Source organism: Sus scrofa, chromosome 2, assembly GCF_000003025.6.
Source record: "Sus scrofa isolate TJ Tabasco breed Duroc chromosome 2, Sscrofa11.1, whole genome shotgun sequence".
NCBI lineage: Eukaryota > Metazoa > Chordata > Mammalia > Artiodactyla > Suidae > Sus > Sus scrofa.
The window spans coordinates 115,492,277-115,516,892 of NC_010444.4; the positions used below are offsets into that span (position 1 = coordinate 115,492,277).

Sequence of the window (24,616 nt, forward strand, 5' to 3'; positions counted from 1 at the left end):
CTTTTTTTTTTTTTTTTTTGGTCTTTTGTCTACAGGGCTGCACCCGCAGCATATGGAAGTTCCCAGGCTAGGGGTCTAACTGGAGCTATAGCTGCCGGCCTACACTACAGCCACAGCAATGCCAGATCCAAGCCACACCTGCAACCTATACCACAGCTCATGGCAATGCTGGATCCTTAAGCCACTGAACAAGGCCAGGGATCAAACCCGCAACCTCACGGTTCCAGTCGGATTTGTTTCTGCCATGCCACAACAGGAACTCCAGAATTACTGTTTTGGAGTGAAGATTCAAAAAAACCTTCTTGGAGTTCCCATCATGCGCAGTGGTTAATGAATCCGACTAGGAACCATGAGGTTGCGGGTTCGGTCCCTGTCCTTGCTCAGTGGGTTAACGATCCGGCGTTGCCGTGAGCTGTGGTGTAGTTGCAGACGCGGCTCGGATCCTGTGTTGCTGTGGCTCTGGCGTAGGCTGGTGGCTGCAGCTCCAATTGGACCCCTAGCCTGGGAACCTCCATATGCCGCGGGAGCGGCCCAAGAAATAGCAAAAAGACAAAAAAATAAAAAAATAAAATAAAATAAAAAAATTTAAAAAAAAAAAACCTTCTTTACAGAAATGGCACTTGAGCTGTACGTCAACTTGTGGATAGGTAATGGAATGTGAGAGAAAGGCAGCTGTCCTTTCAAAATCTTTTCTCTGCTTCTTCCTAGTCACATGATCATCCAGATAGAGCCTATATTTCCCAGTCTTTCTGCAGCTGGCTATGGCCATGTGGCCAAATCAGCAGGTTATGAGATTTAATACATACAAATTTAAGGTCACCTCTAACTTAAAGATATGCCACTTTCCCTAGAATAAGACTTTTTTTTTTCCCCTTCCAGTAGACTGGAACACAAAAATAGTACTGTATCAACTTTGATTAGGCAGATGAATAAAACCATGAGATAATGAGGGTTCTGAGTTTCTCACTCACCCCAAAAGCAGAGCTATCCCATAAGCCTAGACCCACTGGATTCCTGCTCTTTAGGGCCACACGCATGGCATATGGAAGTCCCCAGGCTAAGGGTCAAACTGGAGGTGCAGCTGCCATGCCAGACCCAAGACACATCTGTGACCTACACCACAGCTCATGGCTATGCAGGATCCTTTAACCACTGAGCAAGGCCAAGGATTGAACTCACATCTTCATGGATACTAGTGGGGTTCGTTAACACTGGGCCACAATGGGAACTCCCTATGAGTTCTATTAATTAATACAGAAGAAAAAAAATGGCTCTAGGAGGAAGGACAATTATCACTCTTTGCGCTGGTGACCAGAGCTTATCATAAACAGACTGAGAGACTAGCACAAACTGCTACTCATTAGGTACTGGTTGGTAATTCCTCAGATAGTCATTAAGGGTGCTATATGGGACTCCCTTCCACATTTAAGGTAGACACAAGGGCTGGGTGACATACCTTGGAAGTAGGGATAAGTTAGCACCTATAAGATGAATCCTAACCAAGGAAAATGTTAGACAGGAGGGAGGAGAAAAGCTGAATACCCCCCTCTTTGATTTCTCCATTTTATGGTCTTTTGTGCGATGTGTTCTTTTCTTGAAATTTGTCTTGATAAACCCTAGATGTCAAGTATGGACATGGATCTGCCACGCCTTTTTATAGCAAGTTGTGATTTGTGATTTAGTGATTAGGATGATAATACATCAAAATTTATTGCCTCATTTTCCTTTTGGCCTCCACCTTCACTGAACTGAACATGTATACCCCAAATAAAGTATTAAACTCTTAATTCATTTCTCATCTTCTGCCTTCTAGAAATATGAGCCAAGACAATGGTGCACACCCAAGTATAAGAGGAATATGGTTTCTAAGATCTTGCAAGACCCTGTATACTTTGCACAGATATCTCCTAGGCAGCTGCTGATCTCTCATTTGGGGCAATACATTCTAAAAGAAATTATACTACAATATATTGAATGCACTTATGCTCTTTATGGCCATCCAGCTCCTGAGTTACCATATTTTTGGCTAAATCATTTGTAGCCAATACAAATGCTACAAGTAAGATGTCCTAGGTTAAATTTAACATACATAATTATGAAGTATTAACAATTAGAATTTCACTTAAGGCTTATAATAATTCAAACAAATGAAAAACAAAGACTACAGATCAAATAAGCAAATGACCAGAATATAAATATGAGAGCAGAGGTTCTTCCTGCTGCTGATAGCACATTTAGAGCCTAAGGATAGGGCTATATTGTATTATAAAGTATACATATTAAAATCAATACTATTATATATAGACTGTAAACACATAATTTTAAATATTTAGAGCACATATTTGTAGAGCATGTTTTACTAAATATAAAAGCATCAAAAACATTATAAAAAGGAAAAATGTCAGGCTTATTAACATTTTAAGAAGCTTTGAAAACTACAGCATCCCAGATATAAAAAATACCTCAAGCAGCTTCTGTGAGAAAGATATAAAAATCTAATAGCTTGATTAACTCTTCCTAATGTAAGATTTATATCCTTTTTTTAATTTTTTTATATCCTTTTTTTTTAATCAGCTTAAATAGGTGTGTGCAGTTGATGTAAATATTCAAAATCTTTTGGTTTTTTCCATCTCTTAGATAAGGAGAAAAAGCAAAAGACTATATATGATAAAACACTTTTAGTTGTGAAGTAAAACTGTAACACAATAGTATGCTCTGAACCAGCAATCCACTGCATGAGTGTGCAATTTTCTGTTCGGATCAAAAATATGTAGATGTTAGAACCTCATTTGAAGGATTTACATGGAACCCTACATGCATCTCCAACAGAACGCACTCTAAACCTACAAAGCTTGTGTTTCTAAGGAACAATAAGTGAAGGAGGAACAATATAGCAGGAGGTCTATGACAATTCATGCAACACATAAGAAAAAAAAAGGTAACATCCTTTAATGAAAGCGAGGTCTCTGCTTCATCTCAAATAGCTGATACCAGGGATAGAATCTCATTTACCTTGATAAAGGGCCACTGACACAAGACAAAGTATGTTTACTAAATGACTGCAGAGTTGAAGAAAAAAAAAAAAAGCCAGGATTTTCAAAGTGCAGGAAAGTTATATGAGATTCTCTTCACATTGTCTGCTTATATTTCTGAAGTAAGAGCAATCAGAATTAACCCCAGCCCCTTTTCCCAACCACAAGGAGCTATAGAGAAGGTTGCCTTGGTGCTCAGCAGAGGAGGAAAGAAAAAGAAAAAAAAAGTATGTGTGTGTGTTTATGTGTACACATATATCTGAGAAGATCAATCTCAACATAGATTTAACCCCAGTCATTGGACTAATCAACACAAATTATAAAACCATCATACTTCTTCTAGAATATGCTCAAAAGTATACACAGGCAACCAGAAACTATAAGTCTACAATAGAAGTTTTGAAGAAAAAAAATGAATTACTAGAAATCTAAGGTATGGTTTTTAAAAACTTAATGGATAAATTGGTAACAAGACAGAATTAGTCAGGTGGAAAACATGTATCAGAATAAATTATTCAAAATACAGTAGAAAAAGACAAAAAGACAGAAAATGTAGGTAAAAATATAAAATGAGACGGTTTCATACACATTCAATCAAGAATCTTAGAAAAAGAGAAAACAGAAAATAGGTTGTCAAGATAATATCTAAAGAAACAATATTTGAGGTAGTAGGATCAAGATGCTGGAGGAATAAGACGTTGCATTCACCTTCTCCCACATAAAAAAAAAAAAAAAAAAAAACCATCTACATGTAGAACAATTCACACAGAACATCTACTGAATGCTGGAAGAAGACCTTAAACTTCCAAAGAGTGCAAGAAACCCTCCATATAATTGGATAGAAAAAAAGAAAAAATAGAGGGAGAGAGAGAGAAAGGAATCAGGAAGGGATTAGCAATCCTGAGAGGGAGCTGTGAAAGAGGAAAGGGACCCACACCCTGGGAAGCTACCTAAGCCAACATGAAGGGACCTCAAAGCCTCAGAGAAAAGCACAGCAGCTGGACTGAGGAGGGCAAAGCAGAGAGAGAGCCACAGACCATCAGTACTCCTCTCCCAAAAACTCACAGCCTGAGAAATTTGGGTCGGGGGTGGGCACTGAGACTCAGGCTCTGGACGTCAGTTCCAGGGAGAGGACTAGGGTTGGCTGTGTGGAGACAGCCAGAGGGGCTAGGGAGCAGTGTGCAAGGGCTGGGGAGTGGAGAGGCATAGCCAAGGGAACCCAGGAGGAGGACTGGGCCCGAAAGACAAGCAAGGCACCATTGTTGGGGAAGACAAGTCCACCACTGTGTGGACTCTCAGAGGACGGGGCTATGGGTTGCAAAGTGTCTCTTGCATGGGCTACGGGTGATGGGTCCCTCCTGTTGGGCCAGAGTGTCAGAGCCTCTTGTACAGGCTAAATGTGACAGCGTGCCTCTTGCATGGTCTACAGGCAGCAGAGGCAAACTCAGTCATCTCAGACTCCAGAGGTGGGCACTCAGCTCAGAGGTCAGCACAGAGGAGGGCACTGCAAAGGAGCACCACCTGTTGCTCTCACTGCCCCAGGAATGCACATGCCCTGATGCTAGTACTGCCAAATGCTCTAGGCACCACCTACACCAGCCCAAGGATGGGTGCTTCCCAGGGCCCTGCAATTAAGAGCAGTCTGCACAACCATCCCACAGGTCCTTGCCAATGTCAGGGGCCCAGCAACCAGGCACTGGCTACTAGCCCTGCCCATTGCCTCTATCTCTCTGGAAACACATGCAGCACCCTAAAAATAAATAGTAAGCCCACATAAAATACCCAGGGGCACTCACACATATAAATATCCCTCCAAGATTACAGTAGTTGGTTTCTCTAAACTCACAAAATAAGAAAAATATAAGCAAAATGATAAAGCTCAGGAACATTCTCAGTTAAAAGAACAGGAGAATTCCCCTGAAGAGGCAAACAATGAAACAGACCTCTGCAGTCTAACTGGCACAAGTTCAAAAAGGAGACAGTGAAAATACTGAAGGAATTAAGAGAGAAAATGAAGGAATTAAGAGCAGAAATTAACAGGAATGCAGATTACTTTAGAAAGGAACTAGAAAATAGAAGGAAGAGACAAGATAAATTATAAAGTTCATTTGCAGAGACTCAAGCTGAATTAAAGGCACTGAAGAGCAGAATGAATAATGCAGAGGAACACTTTAGTGACTTGAAAGAGAGAATAATGGAAATCACCCAATCAGGACAGCAGACAGAAAACCAAATGAAAACACATGAAAGCAATATAAGAGATCTATGGGATAATATAAAGCAGGCCAATCTACACATAATAGGGATTCCAGAAGGAGAATAAAAAGAAAAGGGGATTGAAAATATATTTGAAGAAATTATGGCTGAAAACTACCCAAATCTAAAGGAAATAGATATCAAGATACAGGAAGCACAGAGGACCCCAAAGAAGTCAAACCCAAACAGGCCCACACCAAGAGATATTATATTAAAAATGGCAAAAGTAAAAGATAAAGAGAGGATTCTAATGGCAGCAAGAGAAAAACAAAGAGTTAATTACAAGGGTACCCCCATAAGGCTATCAACTGATTTCTCTACAGAAACACTACAGGCCAGAAGAGTGGCCAGATATATTCAAAGTTCTAGAAAAGAAAAATTTGCAGCCTAGAATACTCTACCCAGCAAGAATATCATTTAAAATAGAAAAAGAAATAAAGAATTTCTCCAACAAACAAAAACTGAAAACAATACAGAAATACTAAACCCATTCTAAATTAAAAAACCCATTCTCTTAAATTAAAAAAAGAAGAAATAGGATGGAGGAAATCACAACTGGAAAGTAATCACTTAAGCAAACCAGTAAACAGATTTAAAGGGAAAAAACCTATTGTAAAAGCAACAGGGTCAGCTTTTTGAAACGTATTGTAAAAACACAAGGCTCAGCAAAAGGATACACATGAACATGTTAAAAAAGAACATCAAAATCATAAGGTGTGGGGAAGGAAAGTAAGAAAATACAGACCATTTTTTTTAGAATGTGTTTGAGCCTATAAGACTCTCAGGCTAAAGTAAGCAGATATAGAAAGAGGTTAATATTCTTGAAACAGGTTAACCTCAAATCAAAACCAAAAACTACATTCACTAAAACTACCAAGCAGAGGACATAAGCATAAAATAAAAGGAAATCATCCAACCAAAAAAAGAAAAGAACAAAGGAGAAACAGAATCAACTGGAAAACAAGGTTTAAAATGGCAATAAATACATATTTATCAATAATAACTATTATAAATAATTACCAGAAATGTGAATGGACTGAATGCTCCAATCAAAAGAGAGTGGCAAACTGGATAAACAACAAGAGCCTACAATATGATGCCTATAAGAGACTCACTTTAGGGCAAAGGACACATATAAATTGAATGTGAGGAAACAGAAAGATTTTATGTGAATGGAAAATACAGGAGAGTGGGAGTTGCAATGCTCATATCAGACAAAATAGACTTTAAAACGAAGGCCATAAAGAAAGACAAAGAAGGACACTATTTAATGATCAAAGGATCTAGTCAATAAGAGGATATTAGACCCGTCAATATATATGCCTCTAATATAAGAGCACCCAAATACATACAAGAAATACTAATAGACATAAAAGGAGAAACAGATGGGAATACAATAATAGTAGGAGAATTTAACACCCCATTCACATCAAGGGGCAGATCCTCTAGACAGAAAATCAATAAGGGAACAGAGCTCCTAAATGACAAAATAGAAAAGTTAGACTTAATTGACATTTTCAGGACATTACATCCAAAAAAATAAGAAAATAAATTATTTTCAAATGCACATGGAACATTATCAAGGATTGACCACATACTGGGGCACAAAACAAACTCAATAAACTTATGAGTATAGAAATTATTTCAAGTATCTTCTCTGACCACAATGAAACTAGAAATCAACCATGGCTCAGATCCAGAGTTGCTGTGGTTGTGGTGTAGGCCAGCGGCTATAGCTCTGATTGCACCCATAGCCTGGGAACCTCCATGTGCTGTGGATGTGGCCTTAAAAAGACAAAAAAAAAATCTATGGGATGCCACAAAAGCAGTGATTATAGGGAAGTACATAGCAACATAGGCCTTCCTCAGAAAAGAAGAAAAATCTCAAATCAACAACTTAACCCACCAACTAAAAGAACTGGAAAAAGAATAAACAAAACCTAAAGTCAGCAGAAGGAAGGAAATCATAAAGATCATAGAGGAAATCAATAAAATAGAGATTCAAAAAACAATAGGGAAAAAACAATAAAACCAAGAGTTGGTTCTTTGAAAGGGTAAACAAAATTGACAAACTTCTGGCCAGACTCACCAAGAAGAGAAGAGAAAAAAACCCAGATAAAATAAGAAATTAAAAATGATATTACAGAATATTACATATTAAAGGATATTACAGAAATACAAAAAAAAGAATACTATGAACAATTATATGCTGTATAATATAACTTCCATATAATTAATATAATTGGACAATTATATTAAAGGATATTACAGAAATACAAAAAAAAAGAGAATACTATGAATAATTATATGCCAACAAATTTGACAACCTAGAAGAAATGGAAAACTTCCTAGAGAATTACAGCCTGCCAAAATTGAATCAAGAAGAAATAGATCAACTGAACAGACTGATCAGTAGAAATTAAACTGAATATATAATAAAAACCCTCCCTTCAAATAGAAGTCCAGGACCAGACGGATTCACAGAAAAATTCTACCAAACATACAAAGAAGAACTTATACCCATCCTTCTTAAACTCTTCCAAAGGTTGAAGTGAAGGGACACTCCCAAAGACATACTATGAAGCCACAATCATCCTAATACCAAAACCAGACAAAGATACTACCAAGAAAGAAAATTATAGGCCAATATCTTTGATGAATACAGATGCAAAAATTCTCAACAAAATTTTAGCCAAACAAATCCAACAACATATAAAAAAGATCATACACCATGACTAAGTGGGATTCATCCCAGGTTGACAAAGATGGTTCGCCATATGCAATCTTTATGTGTCTGTGTGTGTTTTTAGGGCTGCACGCACAACATACAGAGGTTCTAAGGCTGGGGTAAAATCAGACCTGTAGCTGTTGGCCTACACCACAGCCACAGAAATGCAGGATACAAGCCACCTACACCATACCTCTCAGGAATGCTAGATCCTTAATCCACTGAGCAAGGCCAGGGATTGAACCTGCATCCTCATGCATGCTAGTCCAATTTGTTTCCACTGAGCCACAATGGGGACTCCCACCATATGCAAATCAATCAACATTATATATCACATTAACAAAAGAAAAGTCAAAAACTACATGAGCATTTCAATAGATGCAGAAAAAGCATCTGACAAAGTCCAACATCCATTCATCATAAAAACTCTTACCCAAATGGGTATAGAAGGAACATATCTTAACATAATAAAAGCCATTTATGACAAACCCACAGCAAATATAATATTCAATGGAGAAAAACTGAAAGCCTTCCCACTAAAATCTGGAACAAGACAAGGATGTCCACTTCACCACTGTTATTCAACATAGTATTGGAAGTGCTAGCCATAGCAATCGGACAAAGAAATAAAAGGTACCCAAATTTGAAGAGAAGAGGTAAAACTGTCACTCTATGCAGATGGCATGATAACTATACATAGAAAACCCGGAGGACTCACATAAAAACTACTTGAACTGATCAATGAGTTCAGCAAAGTAGCAGGATACAAGATTAACATTCAGAAATCTGTTTAATTTCTATATACTAACAATGAAATATTAGAAAAGGTATATAAATATTGTACAAAATATCCAATAAATATTATACAATAAATATTGTATACTATTGTATAAAAATACAGTATATTTTAAAATCACACCCCAAAAAATTAAATATCTAGGAATAAACCTGACCAAGGAGATGAAAGACTTATATGCTGAGACTTATATAAAACATTAATCAAGGAAATTAAAGAGGATTCAAAGAAATGGAAAGATATTCCATGCTCCTGGATTAGAAGAACTAGTATTAAAATCGCCATACTACCCAAAACAATCTACAGATTGAATACAATCCCTATCAAATTACCCATGACATTTTTCACAGAACAAGAACAAACAATCCAAAAATTTATACGGAATGATACAAGACCTAGAACTGCCAAAGCAATCCTGAGGAACAAAAAACAAGCAGGAGGTATAACACTCTCGGATGTTAAGCAATATTACAAAGCTACAGTTATCAAGACGGTATGGTACTGGTACCAAAACAGATGTGCAGACCCATGGAACAGAATAGAAAACACAGAAATAAACTCAGATACCCACGGTCAATCAATTTTTAACAAAGGAGGCAAGAATATAAAATGGGAAAAAGTCTCTTCAGCAAGTGGTGCTGGGAAAACTGGACCACCACATGTAAATCAATGAAACTAGAGAACACCTTCACACCATGCACAAAAATAAACTCAAAATGGCTTAAAGACTTAAATGTAAGACAACATACCATCAAACTCCTAGAAGAGAACATAGGCAAAACATTCCTGACATCAACTGTACAAATGTTTTCTTAGGTCAGTCTCCCAAGTCAACAGGATTAAAGCAAAAATAAAAATGGGACTTAATCAAACTGACAAGCTTTTGTATAGCAAAGGAAACCATTAAAAAAAAAAAAGACAACCTACAGAAAGAGAAAATAGTTTCAAATGATGCAACCAACAAGGGCTTAATTTCTAAAATATACAAGCAACTTATACAACTCAACAGCAAAAAAACCAACAACCCAATTGAAAAATAGGCAGAAGACCTGAAGAGACATTTCTCCAAGGGAGACATACAGATGGGCAACAGTCACGTGAAAAAAAATGCTCAATAGCACTAATTATTAGAGAAATACAAATCAAAACTATTATGATATACCACCTCACTCCAGTTAGAATGGACATCATTAGTAAGTTTACAAATAACAAATGCTGGACAGGGTGTCTACAAATTCTCAAATGCTGGAAAAAAGAAAACATCTTACACTGTTGGTAGGAATGTAAACTGACACAACCACTATGGAAAAGAGTATGGAGGTACCTCAGAAAACTAAATGAAGAACTACCATGTGATCCTGCAATCCCACTCCTAGGCATATATCCGGACAAAACTTTCCTTGAAAAAGATACATGCACCTTTATGTTCATTGCAGCACTATTCACAAGAGCCAAGACATGGAAACAACCCAAATGTCTATAGATAGTGATGGATTAAGAAGATGTGGTATAGGAGTTCCCATCATGGTGCAGTGGTTAACGAATCCGACTAGGAACCCTGAGGTTGCAGGTTCGATCCCTGGCCTTGCTCAGTGGGTTAAAGATCCAGCATTGTCACCATGAGCTGTGGTGTAGATTGCAGACTTGGCTTGGATCCTGCATTGCTGTGCCTCTGGCGTAGGCCGGCGGCTACAGCTCCAATCAGACCACTGGCCTGGGAACCTCCATATGCCACAGGAGTGGCCCTAGAAAAGGCAAAAAGACAAAAAAAAAAAAAGAAGAAGAAGAAGATGTGGTATATATATACAATGGAATACTACTCAGCCATGAAAAAGAACAAAATAATGTCATTTGCAGCAACAAAGATGGAACTAGAGACTCTCATACTGAGTGAAATGAGTCAGAAAGAGAAAGACAAATACCATATGATATCACTTATACATGGAATCTAATATATGGCCAAATGAACCTATCTACAGAAAAGAAACAAACGCAAGGATATGGAGAATAGATTTGTGTTGCTGAGGAGGAGGGGTAGGGGAGGGATGGAAGTTTGGGCTTAGTAGATGCAAACTACTACATTTGGAGATCCTGCTGTACAGCACAGGGAACCATATCTAATCACTTGTAATAGAAGATGGAGGACAACATGAAAAAAAAAGAAGTTATATATGTATGACTGGGTCACTTTGCTGTATAGCGGAAATTAACAGAACATTATACATCAACTATAATAAAAAATTGTGAAAAAGAAACAATATTTGATACTTTTTAAGGAGTGATGAGAGACACAGTCCACAACAAACAGGTCCAAGAAATCCAAGCAGAATAAATTTTAATTACATTTTACCACATCATAGTAAAATTGACAAATATAAGAGAATAAGAAAATTTTTACAGCACCCAAAATTGGGGAAAACAGATTAAACTTAAAGAAATAGCATAAAAATTTCAGCTAACTCCCCAACGTCACCAATGGAAGCTGTGAGTGGAATGACATCATCACTGGGCTAGGGGAAAGAAACAATAAAAATAACAGACAGAAAATAATTCCATATTCAGTTTTAAATTTTTTTCAAAATAAGAATAAATAAATACATATTCAGACTAACAAAAACCAAGATTTTTTTCTCAACAATAAAATCTCAGTAAGGAAAATTCAAAAAGTTATACATGCGGCAAATGAAAAACCAAAGCTAAGACATAACAAAGAAGAAAAGCAAAGAAAGGAATGAATAGTAAATAAAATACAAAGGAAAATTAATTGCTTCAAATAGTCTAAAGTCTAGTGAAGTTTAAAGAAACACAAAATATCATTTAAGTGCCAGACGAGGTTTGAAAGAAAATCATGCTTAATTGTGAAATGTTTATAGAGTATTCCTTTTAAATAGAGACTGAGATAAACATGTTTAGAATCAGTGAGAGAATTTAACAGTATTTGTGTATGTAAAATCTGTGTACAAAAATCGTTGTCAAGTGATGCCCCACATGGGTAGGATTTGCTGCCATCCCAACCCTCAGGGCTCCAAGAAGCTTCGGGCCATGGCTTTTAGCTACCCCATGGATGTGGGCCCCACAAGGGTGACAAGGTGACCATGAAGATGAGCATGCCCAGGCATGGCCAAGGCTGTGGTTACCTCACCAACCACACCAAGATCAAGCACTGTAGGTGTACGGCTTCATGCCTTATATGTGGTACAGGCTATGGAGCTGCTCAAGCTCTCCATGGACAAGTGGGCCTTGTCAGGTTTATCCAGAAAAAGATGCAGAGGATTTCCCATTGTGGCACAGTAGAAACGAATCCAACTAGGAACCATGAGGTTGCAGGTTCAATCCCTGGCCTCAATCAATGGGTTAGGAGCTGGCATTGCCATGAGCTGTGGTATAGGTCACAGACGCAGCTTGGATCCTGCATTGCTATGGCTGTGACATAGGCCAGCAGCTGTAGCTCCAATTCAGCCCCGAGCCTGGGAACATCCATATGCTGCAGGTGTGGTCATAAAAAGAAAAAAAAAAAAAAGGTGCAGATACACATGTGTGCCAAGAGGAAGAGGGAGAAGCTGAGCAATATGCTGGCAGCCATGAGGAAACCAGCAGTCAAGTAAAACTGAACATGCCCACCCCTGTGCATAATAAGGCCTTAGAAGAAAAAAAAAAAAAAAGACAATGCCTTTCTTCTGGAAACAGCTAAAAAAAATACATTTTTAAATATGTGCATAAAACTTATAATAGCATCAAAAATACCAAATATATAGGACTAAATCTAAGAAAAATTACAGCACCTCTATAAAAAAAATCTAAAGAAGTAAAAGGCATGAACTCCGAAAAAAAATTGAAAACAACATAGAAAGATATACCATATTTACGAATTAGAAAAATTAATATTGTTAAAATAATTATACTACTCAATGCAATCTACAGATTCAGTGCAACCCCTATCAAAATATTGCTATCAAAATATTGATGGCATTTGTAACAAAATTAAAACAAATAATCTTAAAATTGTATAGAAATACAAGTAACCCTGAATAGCCAAAACAATCTTGAGAAAGAAGAACAGAGCTGGAGGAATCACACTGCCTGACTTTACAGACTACACTCCAAAGCTTCAGTAATCAAAATGGTATGGTATTGGCACAAAAACAGACACATAGATGAATGGAAAAGAATAAAGAACCCAGAAATAATCCCATACACTTAGGGCCAGCTAAACTATAACAAAGGAGACAAAAATATACTATAGGGAAAAGGCAGTCTTTTCAATAAGTGGTGCTAGAAAAACCAGACAGCCACATGTAAAAAAATGAAATTAAACACTTTCTCACACCATAAACAAAGTTAATTCAAAATAGATTAAAGACATAAATGTTTAAAGACTGGAAACCACAAAATTCCTAAAAGAAAACAGATACAGAAAACCCTTTGACATAAATTGCAGCTATAGGAGTTCTCATTGTGGCACAGTGGAAATGAATCCAACTAGGAACCATTAGGTTGCAAGTTCAATACCTGGCCTCGCTCAGTGGGTTAATGATCTGGCATTGCTGTGAGTGGTGGTGTAGGTCACAGACGTGGCTCAGATCTGATGTTGCTGTGCCTGTGGCTTAGGCCAGCAGCTGCAGCTTCGATTAGAGCCTAGCCTGGGAACTTCCATGTGCCGCAGGTGCAGTCCCTCCCCCCAAAAAATGCAGCTATATATATACAGAGAGAGAGATTAAAAATGTAATAAAAATAATATGCAGGATATACTGGAGAAGAACAAATTTGGAAAACCTATCACTAATGACAATAATTAAAGTAGTGTGATATTAATATATAAAGGGACAAATAGGCCAGTGAAACAGAAAAGAGAGTCCAAAACACAACCACTGTATGTGGATATTTGATTTATGTAAGAGTTGTACTAGAGAAATAGTCGAGAAGGATGTTCTTTTAGATACATGGTGTTGATCAATTTGGTGGGTACATAAAAAGGTAATTGGACCTGAACTTAACACCACTAACAAAAATCATTTCCATATGTATTAAATAAAAGACAAAACAGTAAGTTTTCTTCAAAATAATATGTAAGAATATCTTCATAATCTTGTGGTAGAGACAGTTTGTTAACTACTATAGAAATGACCCCTGTTTAGACTATATTATAAAGCTACAGTCATCAAAACAATGTGGCACTCGCACAAAAACAGAAATCTACATCAGTGGACCAGAAGAGAAAGCTCATCAATAAATCCATGCACCTATGGTAAATTAATCCATGACAAAGGAGGCAAAAATATACAATGGAGAAAAGACATCCTCTTCAATAAGTGGTGCTGGGACAGCTGGACAGCTACATGTAAAATAATGAAATTAGAACATCTCTAACATTATCCACAAAAATAAACCCAAAATGGATTAAAGACCTAAATGTAAGGCAGGACACTATAAAACTCATAGAGGAAAACATAGGCAGAACACTCTGTGACATAAATCATAGGACTATCTTTTGATCCACCTCATAGGTAATAAAAACAAAAATAAATCAATGGGACCTAACTAAACTCAAAAGCCTTTGTGCAGCAATAGAAACCTCAAACAAAATGAAAAGACAACCTACAGAATGGGAAAAAACCTTTGCAAAGGAAGCAAGGGATTAATCTCCAAAATGTACAAACACCTCGTGCAGCTTTGATGGAAAAAAAAAATAATAATAATAATAATTCAAAAAATGGGCAGAAGGGGTGCCTTTGTGGTATACATGTTAAGAATCCAGTGTTGTCACTGCAGTGACTTGGCTTGCTGCTGTGACGTGGGTTCAGTCCCTGTCCCAAGAACTTCCACACGACAAAGGCATGGCAAAAAAAAAAAAAAAAAAAGGGCAGAAGATTTAAGTAAACATTTTTCCAAAAAAGACATACAAATGACCAAAAAGCACATAAAAGATACTCAACATCACTAATTATTAGAGAACTGCAGGTCAAAACTGCAATGAGGTATCGCTTCACGACAGTCAGAATGGCCATCACCAAAAAGTCTACAAACAATAAACAATGAAGTATGGACAAAATGAACCATCCTACACTTCTGGTGGGAATGTAAATTGGTATAGCCATTATGGAGCACAGTATGGGTATTCCTTAAAAAGTGAAAATACAACTACCATATGATCCAGCAATCCCACTCCTGGCATATGCCCAGAGAAAACCATAAATGGAAAAGATAAACGCACCCCAATGTTCACTGCAGCACTATTTAAAATATCCAAGACAGGAGTTCCCGTCATGGTGCAGCAGAAACGAATCCGACTAGGAACCATGAGGTTGCAGGTACGATCCCTGGCTTTGCTCAGTGGGTTAAGGATCCGGCATTGCTGAGAGCTGTGATGTTGGTCACAGATGCAGCTCAGTTCTGCCATTGCTGTGGTTCTGGCGTAGGCTGGCAGCAACATGATTAGACCCTAGCTGGAACCCATATGCGCAGGCCTCAAAAAAAAAAAAAAAAAAATTAAATATCAAGATCCATCGTGGCGCAGTGCTAAAACATGAGTTCGGTTCGATCTGGCTGCCAGTTAGGATCCGGCATGCTGAACTGTGATGGTCACAGATGCAGCTCAGTTCTGCCATTGCTGTGGCTCTGGCATAGGCCGGCAGCAACAGCTCTGATTAGACCCCTAACCTGGGAACTTCCACATGCCATGGGAAGCAGCCCTAGAAAAGGCAAAAAGACAAAAATAAATTAATTAAATATCCAATTAATTAAATAAAAGCAAACTAAATGTCCACTGACAGAGGAATGGATAAAGAAGATGTACAATGAATTACTCAGCCACTGAAAAAGAACAAAATAATGCCATTTGCAGCAACATAGATGGACCTAAAGATTACCATACTGAGTGATGTCAGACAAAGACATACATCATATGATATCACTTCTATGTGGAATCTAATAAAAATGAGACAAAAGAACTTATTTATAAAACAGAAATAGACTCAGATTTCAGAATCAAACTTATGGTTACCAAACGGGAAACCATGGAGGGTGGTATTAACAAATATACACTACCATATATAAAACAGATAACTAACAAGGGCCTACTGTAGGGCACAGGGAAATCTACTCAATATTTGCCTTTTTTTTTTTTTTTTTTGGTCTTTTTAGGGCTGTACTTGAAGCATATGGAAGTGCCAGGCTAGGGGTCAAATCCAAGCATCAGCTGCCAGCCTATGTCACAGCCACAGCCACATGGGATCTGAGCCATATCTGCAACCTACATCACAGCTTGCAGCAATACTGGATCCTCAACCCACTGAGCAGGCCAGGGATTGAATCCACATCCTCATAGTTACTAGTTGGGGTCTTAACCCACTGAGCCACAAACAGGAACTCCAAATCACTATTCTTTAAAACCCAAATGGAAAAATGAATGGATGTATGTATATGCATAAGGGATTCACTTTGCTGTACATCTAAAATTAATACAAAATTGTTTAAGTCCAATAAATAAACAAAATGTGGCAAAAAATATAAAAATGACTAAACATTAAAGACTAAGTTCCATTTACTAATGGTATATCCACAAATTTCAATAATTCCATTCCTTGCTATGTACTGTAGGATACAGAATGAAAGCTACAATTTTACTTCTTATATATTAAGTACAAAAATGAATGGAAATAATATATGCCACAATTATTTTAGTTGAGAGGACACATGGTCAAAGAGCTTCAAGTTTATCTGCTGATCTATTTATTAAAGAAAAATATTTGAACAAACACTATGTAAACACATAAATTTTATTGCGTATTCTATCTGGCTATTTTTGAATTTTTAAAAATTTCATAAAATCACACACAATTTTTTTTTCCTTTTTAGGGCCACATCCAAAGCAAATAGAAGTTCCCAGACTAGGGGGTCCAATCAGAGATACAGCTGCCAGCCTACGCCACAGCCACAAAAACACAGGATCTGAGCCGTGTCTGCGATCTACACCACAGCTCCCAACCATGCCAGATCCTTAACCCACTGAGTGAGGTCAGGGATCAAACCTGCAACCTCATGGTTCTTAGCTGGATTTGTTTCCACTACACCATGATGGAAACTCCAAAAAAACATACAACTTTTAAATTATCAACAAACTTTGATCTAGGAACTTCATTTCAGAAAACTTATCTCAAGGAAATAATTTGAAATGCAGAAAAACATTATGTTATGGTTTAATCTGAAATAGCAAAGACCTTAGAAATAACTAATATTTCACAATTCAGTAGTTGCTGAATACCTTCTCTTAGGTATTTCACGGATTATTTTAGCAACCTGAGATTTTACTACTGGAGTTCCTGTCATGGCACAGTGGAAACAAATCCAACTAGTAAACATAAGGTTGCAGGTTTGATCCCTGACCTCACCTCACTCAGTGGGTTAGGGATCTGGCATTGCCATGAGCTGTGGTGTGGGTCCAGATGCGGCTCGGATCCCGTGTTGCTGTGGCTGTGGTGTAGTCCAGTAGCTGTAGCTCCGATTTGGATACCTAGCCTGGGAACCTCCACATGCCATGTAGCCCTGAAAAGCCAAAAAAAAAAAAAAAAAAAAAAAAAGAGGAAGAGACTTTGCAATTATAGAAAAATGCTTTAAAAAAAAGTACAATATTTGAAATTTTAGAAATATACAATGACTACAAAAATATCATTACAGGGAGTCCCTGTTGTGGCTTAGCAGGTTAGAACCTGATACAGTGTTCCCGAGAATGCAGGTTCAACCCCTCACCTCACTCAGTGGGCTAAGGATCCAGTGTTGCTACAAGCTGCGGTATAGGTCACAGATGTGGCTCAGATCCTGCATTGCTATGGCTGTGGTGTAGGCCTGCAGATGTAGCTTGGATCCGACCCCTAGCCTGGGAACTTGAATATGCCTCAGGTGCAGCCCTAAAAAAAAAGAAAAACAAAATCATTACAAAGCTATTTATTAAAAAAAAAAAAACAGTAAACCTTAATGGATAAGCAATAAAGTTTTACTGTACAGCAGAGGGAATATATCCAATCTCTTGGGATGGACCATGATGGAAGATACTATAAGAAAAGGAACATAAAGGAGTTCCCATTGTGGCTCAGCAGGTTAAAAACCCAACATAGTATCAGTGAGGAGGTGGGATAAATCCCTGGCCTCACTCAGTGGATTAAGGATCTGGAATTGCCACAAGCTGTGGTGTAAGTCACAGATTCAGCTAGGATCCCACGTTGCTGTGGTGCAGGCCGGCAGGTGCAGCTCCAATTTGACCCCTAGCCTAGGAATTTCCATATGCCACAGGTGTGGCCCTAAAAGGGGAGGAGAAGAGGAGGAAGGAAGGAATAGAGGGAGGGAGGATGGAAGAAAAGTAAAATGTATGACTGGGTCACTTTGCTGTACAGCAGAAATTGGCATAACATTGGAAATCAGCTACATTTTAATTAAAAAGATGTAAAATAATAAGATTAAATTAAAAACAGTAAACCTTAACATCTTTATCCTTTATCAAACCACAACTTTTTTTTACTGCTCACAATTTTCTGTGCTTTCTTAAATTCTCCAGTATATATGGGTCCACTACTTTAATAATATGAAACTATTTTTCAAACTTACTTGGATTTTTCACGATAAGAGGAAGGTCCTACTCCAGATTTATTTATCACAGGTGATTTATTAACAGGCATATTCACAAATCATAGACCTAAAAAGAAATATTAAATTTCCTATTAGAATACAAATGCACTCACAATACCAAATAATTCATTTCATGTAAATTCATGATTTATTGGAGAAAGGATGACAAGAAGGAAAATCAGGCTAAAGGAGAAAATTTTATTAAGGAAGAATTTAAATTTAAACTGTCAGACCTAGGAGTCAAACCCAACTGTGAACTGAAAACTCATGTTATTTCTATTATGTTACTACTATAAACTTATCCTTTCATATAATAGTATTTATTACACTTCAGCAGTTTTATCAGAAAAACTATTGAAAGAACAGCATAGCATAGTAATTAAGAGAATACAGACTGACTGATTTACTTAACCTTGCCTTAGCCTCTTCACTTAGACAACAGGAACAGTACCTCCTTATAGATTGCTGGAAGAAATAAATATGTAAGTATATGTAGATTGCTTAGAAAAGGGCCTGGCATGTTGGAAGCTTTATATAAGTGCTTATGATAAGTATTAGATTACTATGCTGTTTTTTGAAGTTACTTGTAAAGTTTTTTCAAAGTCTCCTGTTTTTTGCCATTTAGATTATGCTTCTCTCTCACACTCAAGTTTATTTCCCTCTTGAAGTATATCTGAGCATATTTTATGAGGGTATGAGCAAAACTAGGACATACTGTGTTTAACAGAGTGGTCAAATACAAAATAAAAGAATGAACTGGGTAGTCGGCCTTATATTGATTTATTTTGCATTTCACTTTTAAGAAAGCTAATTCTTAAAACCTATCAGTCAAGGTTCTGGCAAGAAACAGCACCCTCCAATGGGGTAACTGAATAAATCGACTTTCCAAAGATGTGGGCAGTTATTCAAGTAAAAAATATAAAATACATTTTAAAAGAAAACTAAGTGGTGCCATTCTCAGGGGCTGGCAAGAAGAGGCTGAACCATTACTACTCTGAGGACTGAGGGGAAGTGGGACCCAGAAAGAAAAGCTCAGGGGAGTGGTGCTTAGTAAAAAATCTTTGGCCTTTGGTGGAGAAACACAACCAATCTGAAGCTGCCTGCTAAGAAGAAACCCTCCTGCTCACCATTCCAATCATCTATCTACCTTTGCTTCCCATTAGCTAAACCAAACTAGAAGCCAGAAGGTGCAGGGCAAAGTGGAGAAGGACTGAAGGTGGGTCTGGAGGGCAATGGGAAAATATCCAGCAAAATGGATTATAAACACAAACCACCATTATCTACTGCTCCTGGTTATAACAAAATCTGCTTCTAATGGATAATCTATATTGAACTGGGTAGTCGGCCTTATATTGATTTATTTTGAGCATGTGTTAGGCATACTGACCTTGAGCTTTTTGCTGTTTCTTGATCTATTTCACAAGACTATGATTAGTCACATGTTTTGAAATTGCAAAAAATTAGAAGACTAATTATTTTAGAAATTTTCCCTTGATCGCAGAACCTACTAGCCAAAGATGCCTCAACATCTGTGGGTAAAAATGGCAAGGATTTGCACCATCTGCTCAACATGCAAGTTGCACAACATCCTATTGATGAGACTTCCCCAGAATGGGATGGGGAGAAAACGTCAAATTGCTGAAAAAGACATACTGACTCTGAATTTCTAGCTTATCTTGGGAGTATTTAACCTTGGGAGTGACAGTGTTTAACCAACACTAGTTTGTGAACCACTGTTTGAACAGTATCATGATATATAAGAGAGATAGTATGACTCCCTAATGTTTTTTATTAGTTAGGATTGCTTTTGGCTAAGTGTAAAAGAAACAGTAAACAAAATAATCTCAAGTTTCCAAAAAGAAAAGATGAATGTCTTCAAAAATGTATCCCACTGAGATGCAAGAATTAAACCCTCAGTGGGGTAAACAGAAAAAGTTACAATGACTTCTCTTCTCCCCCTAAAAACCCTCAAAAAAAGAGAATTTTAAAATGTTATTAGCTACCACAAAATTTTTAGTCTTTTCATAATATTCTTCATTAAATTCTCAGTACAGTCCAAAAGCTAAAGTTATCAACAAGAAATTATCACTACTATTGTTTTACATGCAACAGGGCCTTTTTTGCACTGTATTAACATAACTAGTCACACATATTAATCACTAGTTGAGCTAAAACATTCAGCTTCTAATACACTATTTGATAAATTTTTGAACCGTTTATTAAAATCTACAGGGGAAATCATTTGTACCATTATGCATGCCTCCTCAGGACAGTTACATGTAGTAATGTTGACTTGTGAATTGTACAGAAAAAGACAAACAGGGGCATCACTTATGCTCTTTAGTTACCCTATGATACAGGCTGGGACCTGGGACCTGAGACCTAGGAGTGTTTTTTCCCAGACAAATGTTTCCTTCAGCAAAAGAATACAAAGAAAGTAAATGGACTGAAAATAACTGCATGCTTCCCAGTTGGGTAATTATGAACATTTAATACAAAGTGGCCATAAATCAACTGCCATTTCTGAGATGCTGGGGGCAAAGCAGGTTAATGCACATGACCCTGGCACAGAGCACCACCAAGGAGGTCGGCAAACCATCAAAGCCACACCTATGGCTTCACCCACTGATCCACTTCAACCCTCAGCCCCTTTAAGAAACCTGCCTCTGGAGGGAGCAAGGGCAGCTGTTTTTTTGTTTTTGCTCCCTTATGCTGCCTAAATTCTTCATCTGGCCTCTTATCAATTTCTACTGATTGAAGAGTCCAAAGACCAGAGCCAGTAACATCTAGACCACCTTAAAACAGGAACAGAAAATTAAAATGGGGACTTTTTTTTTTTTTTTTGGTCTTTTCAGGGCCGTACCTGTGGCATAGGAAGGTTCCCAGGCTAGGGGTCAAATATGAGCTACAGCTGCCAGCCTACATTTCAGGAATAGCAATGCTGGATCCAAGCCACATCTGGGACCTATGCCACAGCTTGCAACAATTCCAGATCCTTAACCCACTGAGCAAGGGCAGGGATGGAACCTGCATCCTCATGGAAACTAGGTCAGGTCCTTAACACACTGAGCCAAAAAGGACTTGTTAAATTTCACATTTCCATCACTGTCAAGAAATAGCAGTTAAAAAAATACATTAATAAATAATAAAAATTTTAAAATTAAATTTAATTTTAAAAAATAGCCATCATCCTTCCTGAATTAGCAAAAGGTGATATAAATGTAAAAATGAGCTTTTCTCTAAGTTAAATAGATCTTTACAATTTATACATCCTTTTATTCTCTGCAGAGTATTGACTGAATTTGAGAATTGAAATGGAAACAAAATCTTTCATGAATAAAATTTGATCTTAAAGACTGGATTTCTCTGCTTTTAAATTAAGTCTTTCCTCAAATTCTAAAAAAAAAAAAAAAAAAAACATTATTTTGGATATAACTATTCCTAAGAACCCCTGCTTCTTCACTTGCTCTAATTTCTTGGTGTATATGGTCTGCAGTAACTCATGTAGTAAAGCATATAGTAACTCTTTCTCTACCACCTTCTAGAGATAATTTTCAGTGATTTAAAGAGATTTGGAAGATTTACCTTGCATTATTATCTGAAGTGGTAAAATAAACAGCTTGATTTCATCTTACACTCATATCAGACATGCTTTTTCCCTTAAATTTATTCCAGTGCACAAAACACAATATCTGGAATCCCAATGCTAGGATAATCTTGCCAAGGCTGTCAATGGTCTCCAGGTGGATGATTCCACTAGGAGTTTTTCAGTACCGATCTAATTAATCCCACTATAGTTACTGACTCTGTCTACCATTGCTCCCCTAGAAACAAATGCCTGTTGAATTTATCATGACACTCCTCTCCTGGCTTGTCTGCCTCTGTGAATTCTCCTTATCAGACTCCTGTATGTTGTAATAGCTAAGAATCAACAGCTTACTTTAAATTCTGTTTCCAGCACAGATTATGTCTGTGCAAATTACTTGATTTCAGATGCCTTGGCTTCCTCTCTATAAATACAAATAAAAATAGAAATATAAAGGTACCTCCTGTTAGTGAGTCTTTATTACCCAAGTGGAGAGTACAACTCATTACTTACTAGTTGTTCTTTGAGTAATACTTTCCTAACTAATCATCTAAATGCATTAATAAACACTTTAGACATCAAGATATTATATAATTAATACATCACAATGTATGAATAGAATTGATAATTGCTAAATCTGGGTGAAAAGTCTCCCAACTTTTCCACGTGACCAAAGTTTTTATAACAAAATATTTTAAAGTACTGATTCACAATTACATAGATATCATTTTTTCCTCAGCATTTAACTAAAAATCACAAGACCACCATATATATCACACGGATGGAAACAGTATATGACATATATCAGATGTCCCTAAATGTTAATAAACCAAAAAGAGACACAATATTTAATATTTTAAAACAAAAAGAATAACCACAACACTTAAACTACTACTTTTAATACAATTATTTAGTCATTTTCTTTTATTCCTATTCTCATTCTTTCTATCCAGAATACCTAAGATCTTTCATTATGTTACTATTTTTATGGCTTTTAAGAGTTTCAACAATCTTACCAGATCTTATACAAAAAGGTACATTTTTAGATCATCCAAGGTTACAGGATCTGGATCAGTATGGGAAAATAAATTTATAGGGAAATCTCATCTAATAACATGCTGCAAAAATTCTATTTAAAACATAAGGAAACCAAATCCAGCAATACCAATAAAAAGTAATTTTTTTATAGTGAGAAAGGTTAGTCTCAGAAGAGCAAAGATAATTTAATATTATAAAAGCTATTATTACAGACCATAACATTGTTGGATTTAAGGCAAAAAACTATAAAATACTTTTATATATGCCAAAGAATAATTCAATTAAATTCAGTTTCCACTCATGATTATAAAAAGAAAAACTCTACATACTAGGATTTGAAGTTTTACCCAATTTAATTAGAGGTACCTGGGAAAAACTAAAGGAAACATGGTAACAAAGTGTAGAAGCTTTATCTGAAAAGCCAAGAACAATACAAGGATATCCATAGTATTGCCACTCCTCTGCATTTTACAGATACTCCTAGCCAACAAAAATATAAGGAAAAAAGGTGTAAAAATGGGAAAAGAAGGACAGTGTATTTATTTGAAAAATATCTATGAAAAATCTCATACAAAATATAGGTTCTATTCAGTTTTAAAAGATTTAGGAATAAACAATTAATGTAGAAATACTAATGATATGGGTTTCCGTTTCAGAAAAAATGACTAATTAGCACAGACTTTGGATTCTGTCTTTAAAAGCAAGTTTGTAGGACTAAGGAAGAAACTTGAAATCCAGGAAATCATAAGGGAAAACCCCCTGAGCTAAGTTACAGGGGGAATTTTGTCTTATCACATGACCTTTTACTAATTTATTTTCTCAGAGGTATAGTGACAAACCACCTCTTTCTCTACCCATATACACAGAAATTCTTAACAGCTTTTCATTTCCCCCTGTACCTTAGCTCACAGGGAGTTTGGGGTTAGTAGATGCAAACTGTTACATTTGGAATGGATAAGCAATGGGGTCCTACTGTCCAATCTCTTGGGTTAGAACATGACGGAAGATAGTAAGAAAAAAAAAAAATGTGCCTTTATGTATGACTGGGTCATTTTGCTGCACACAGCAAGTGAAGAAACATTGTAAATAAACTATACTTTAATAAAAAGAAAAAGCAGTGTGAGCTATACTTTCTTAACTCTAATCAAGTAGGCAACAAAAAGAAAATCAGCAAAAGTATAGAAGATTTAAACAGTGTAATTAATATGATGGACACAAAGAGAATTCTATATTCAACCATTGGAGAATATATGCATTTTTGCTAAGCACACAAGTACAGTTTCTAAAAACTCTATCCTAAAGCAAATCTTAAATTACAAAGAGTAGGTATAATCTACATGAGATTATATTTCTGACTTCAAAACACAGTTAAAAAATTGTAATAAAAGATAAACTAACCATCCTTATGTTGGGAAATGAAAAACCCAATCCTAGGAGTTCCCATTGTGGCACAGGGGAAACGAATCCAACTAGGAACCATGAGGTTGTGGGTTTGACCCCTGCCTTGCTCAGTAGGTTAAGAATCGGGCGTTGATGTGAGCTATGTGGTGTAGGTCGCAGAC

The 24,616-nt window shown here is 36.8% G+C and overlaps 1 protein-coding gene across 7 annotated transcripts in view; it reads right to left on the reverse strand.

Moving 5' to 3' along the window:
• Positions 1-24,616, reverse strand: part of TMEM232 (transmembrane protein 232) — a 243,920-nt gene that overhangs the window by 212,521 nt on the left and 6,783 nt on the right. For all 7 annotated transcript variants that reach the window (XR_002341851.1, XM_005661576.3, XM_013995016.2 and 4 more), the window contains one exon: positions 18,410-18,497. Coding sequence is in view for 5 of the 7 variants with exons in the window: in XM_005661576.3 (XP_005661633.3) it covers positions 18,410-18,480 (71 nt within the window). In the remaining 2 variants the exon portion in view is untranslated. Of the gene's footprint in view, positions 1-18,409; positions 18,498-24,616 lie in introns of those variants that run through there.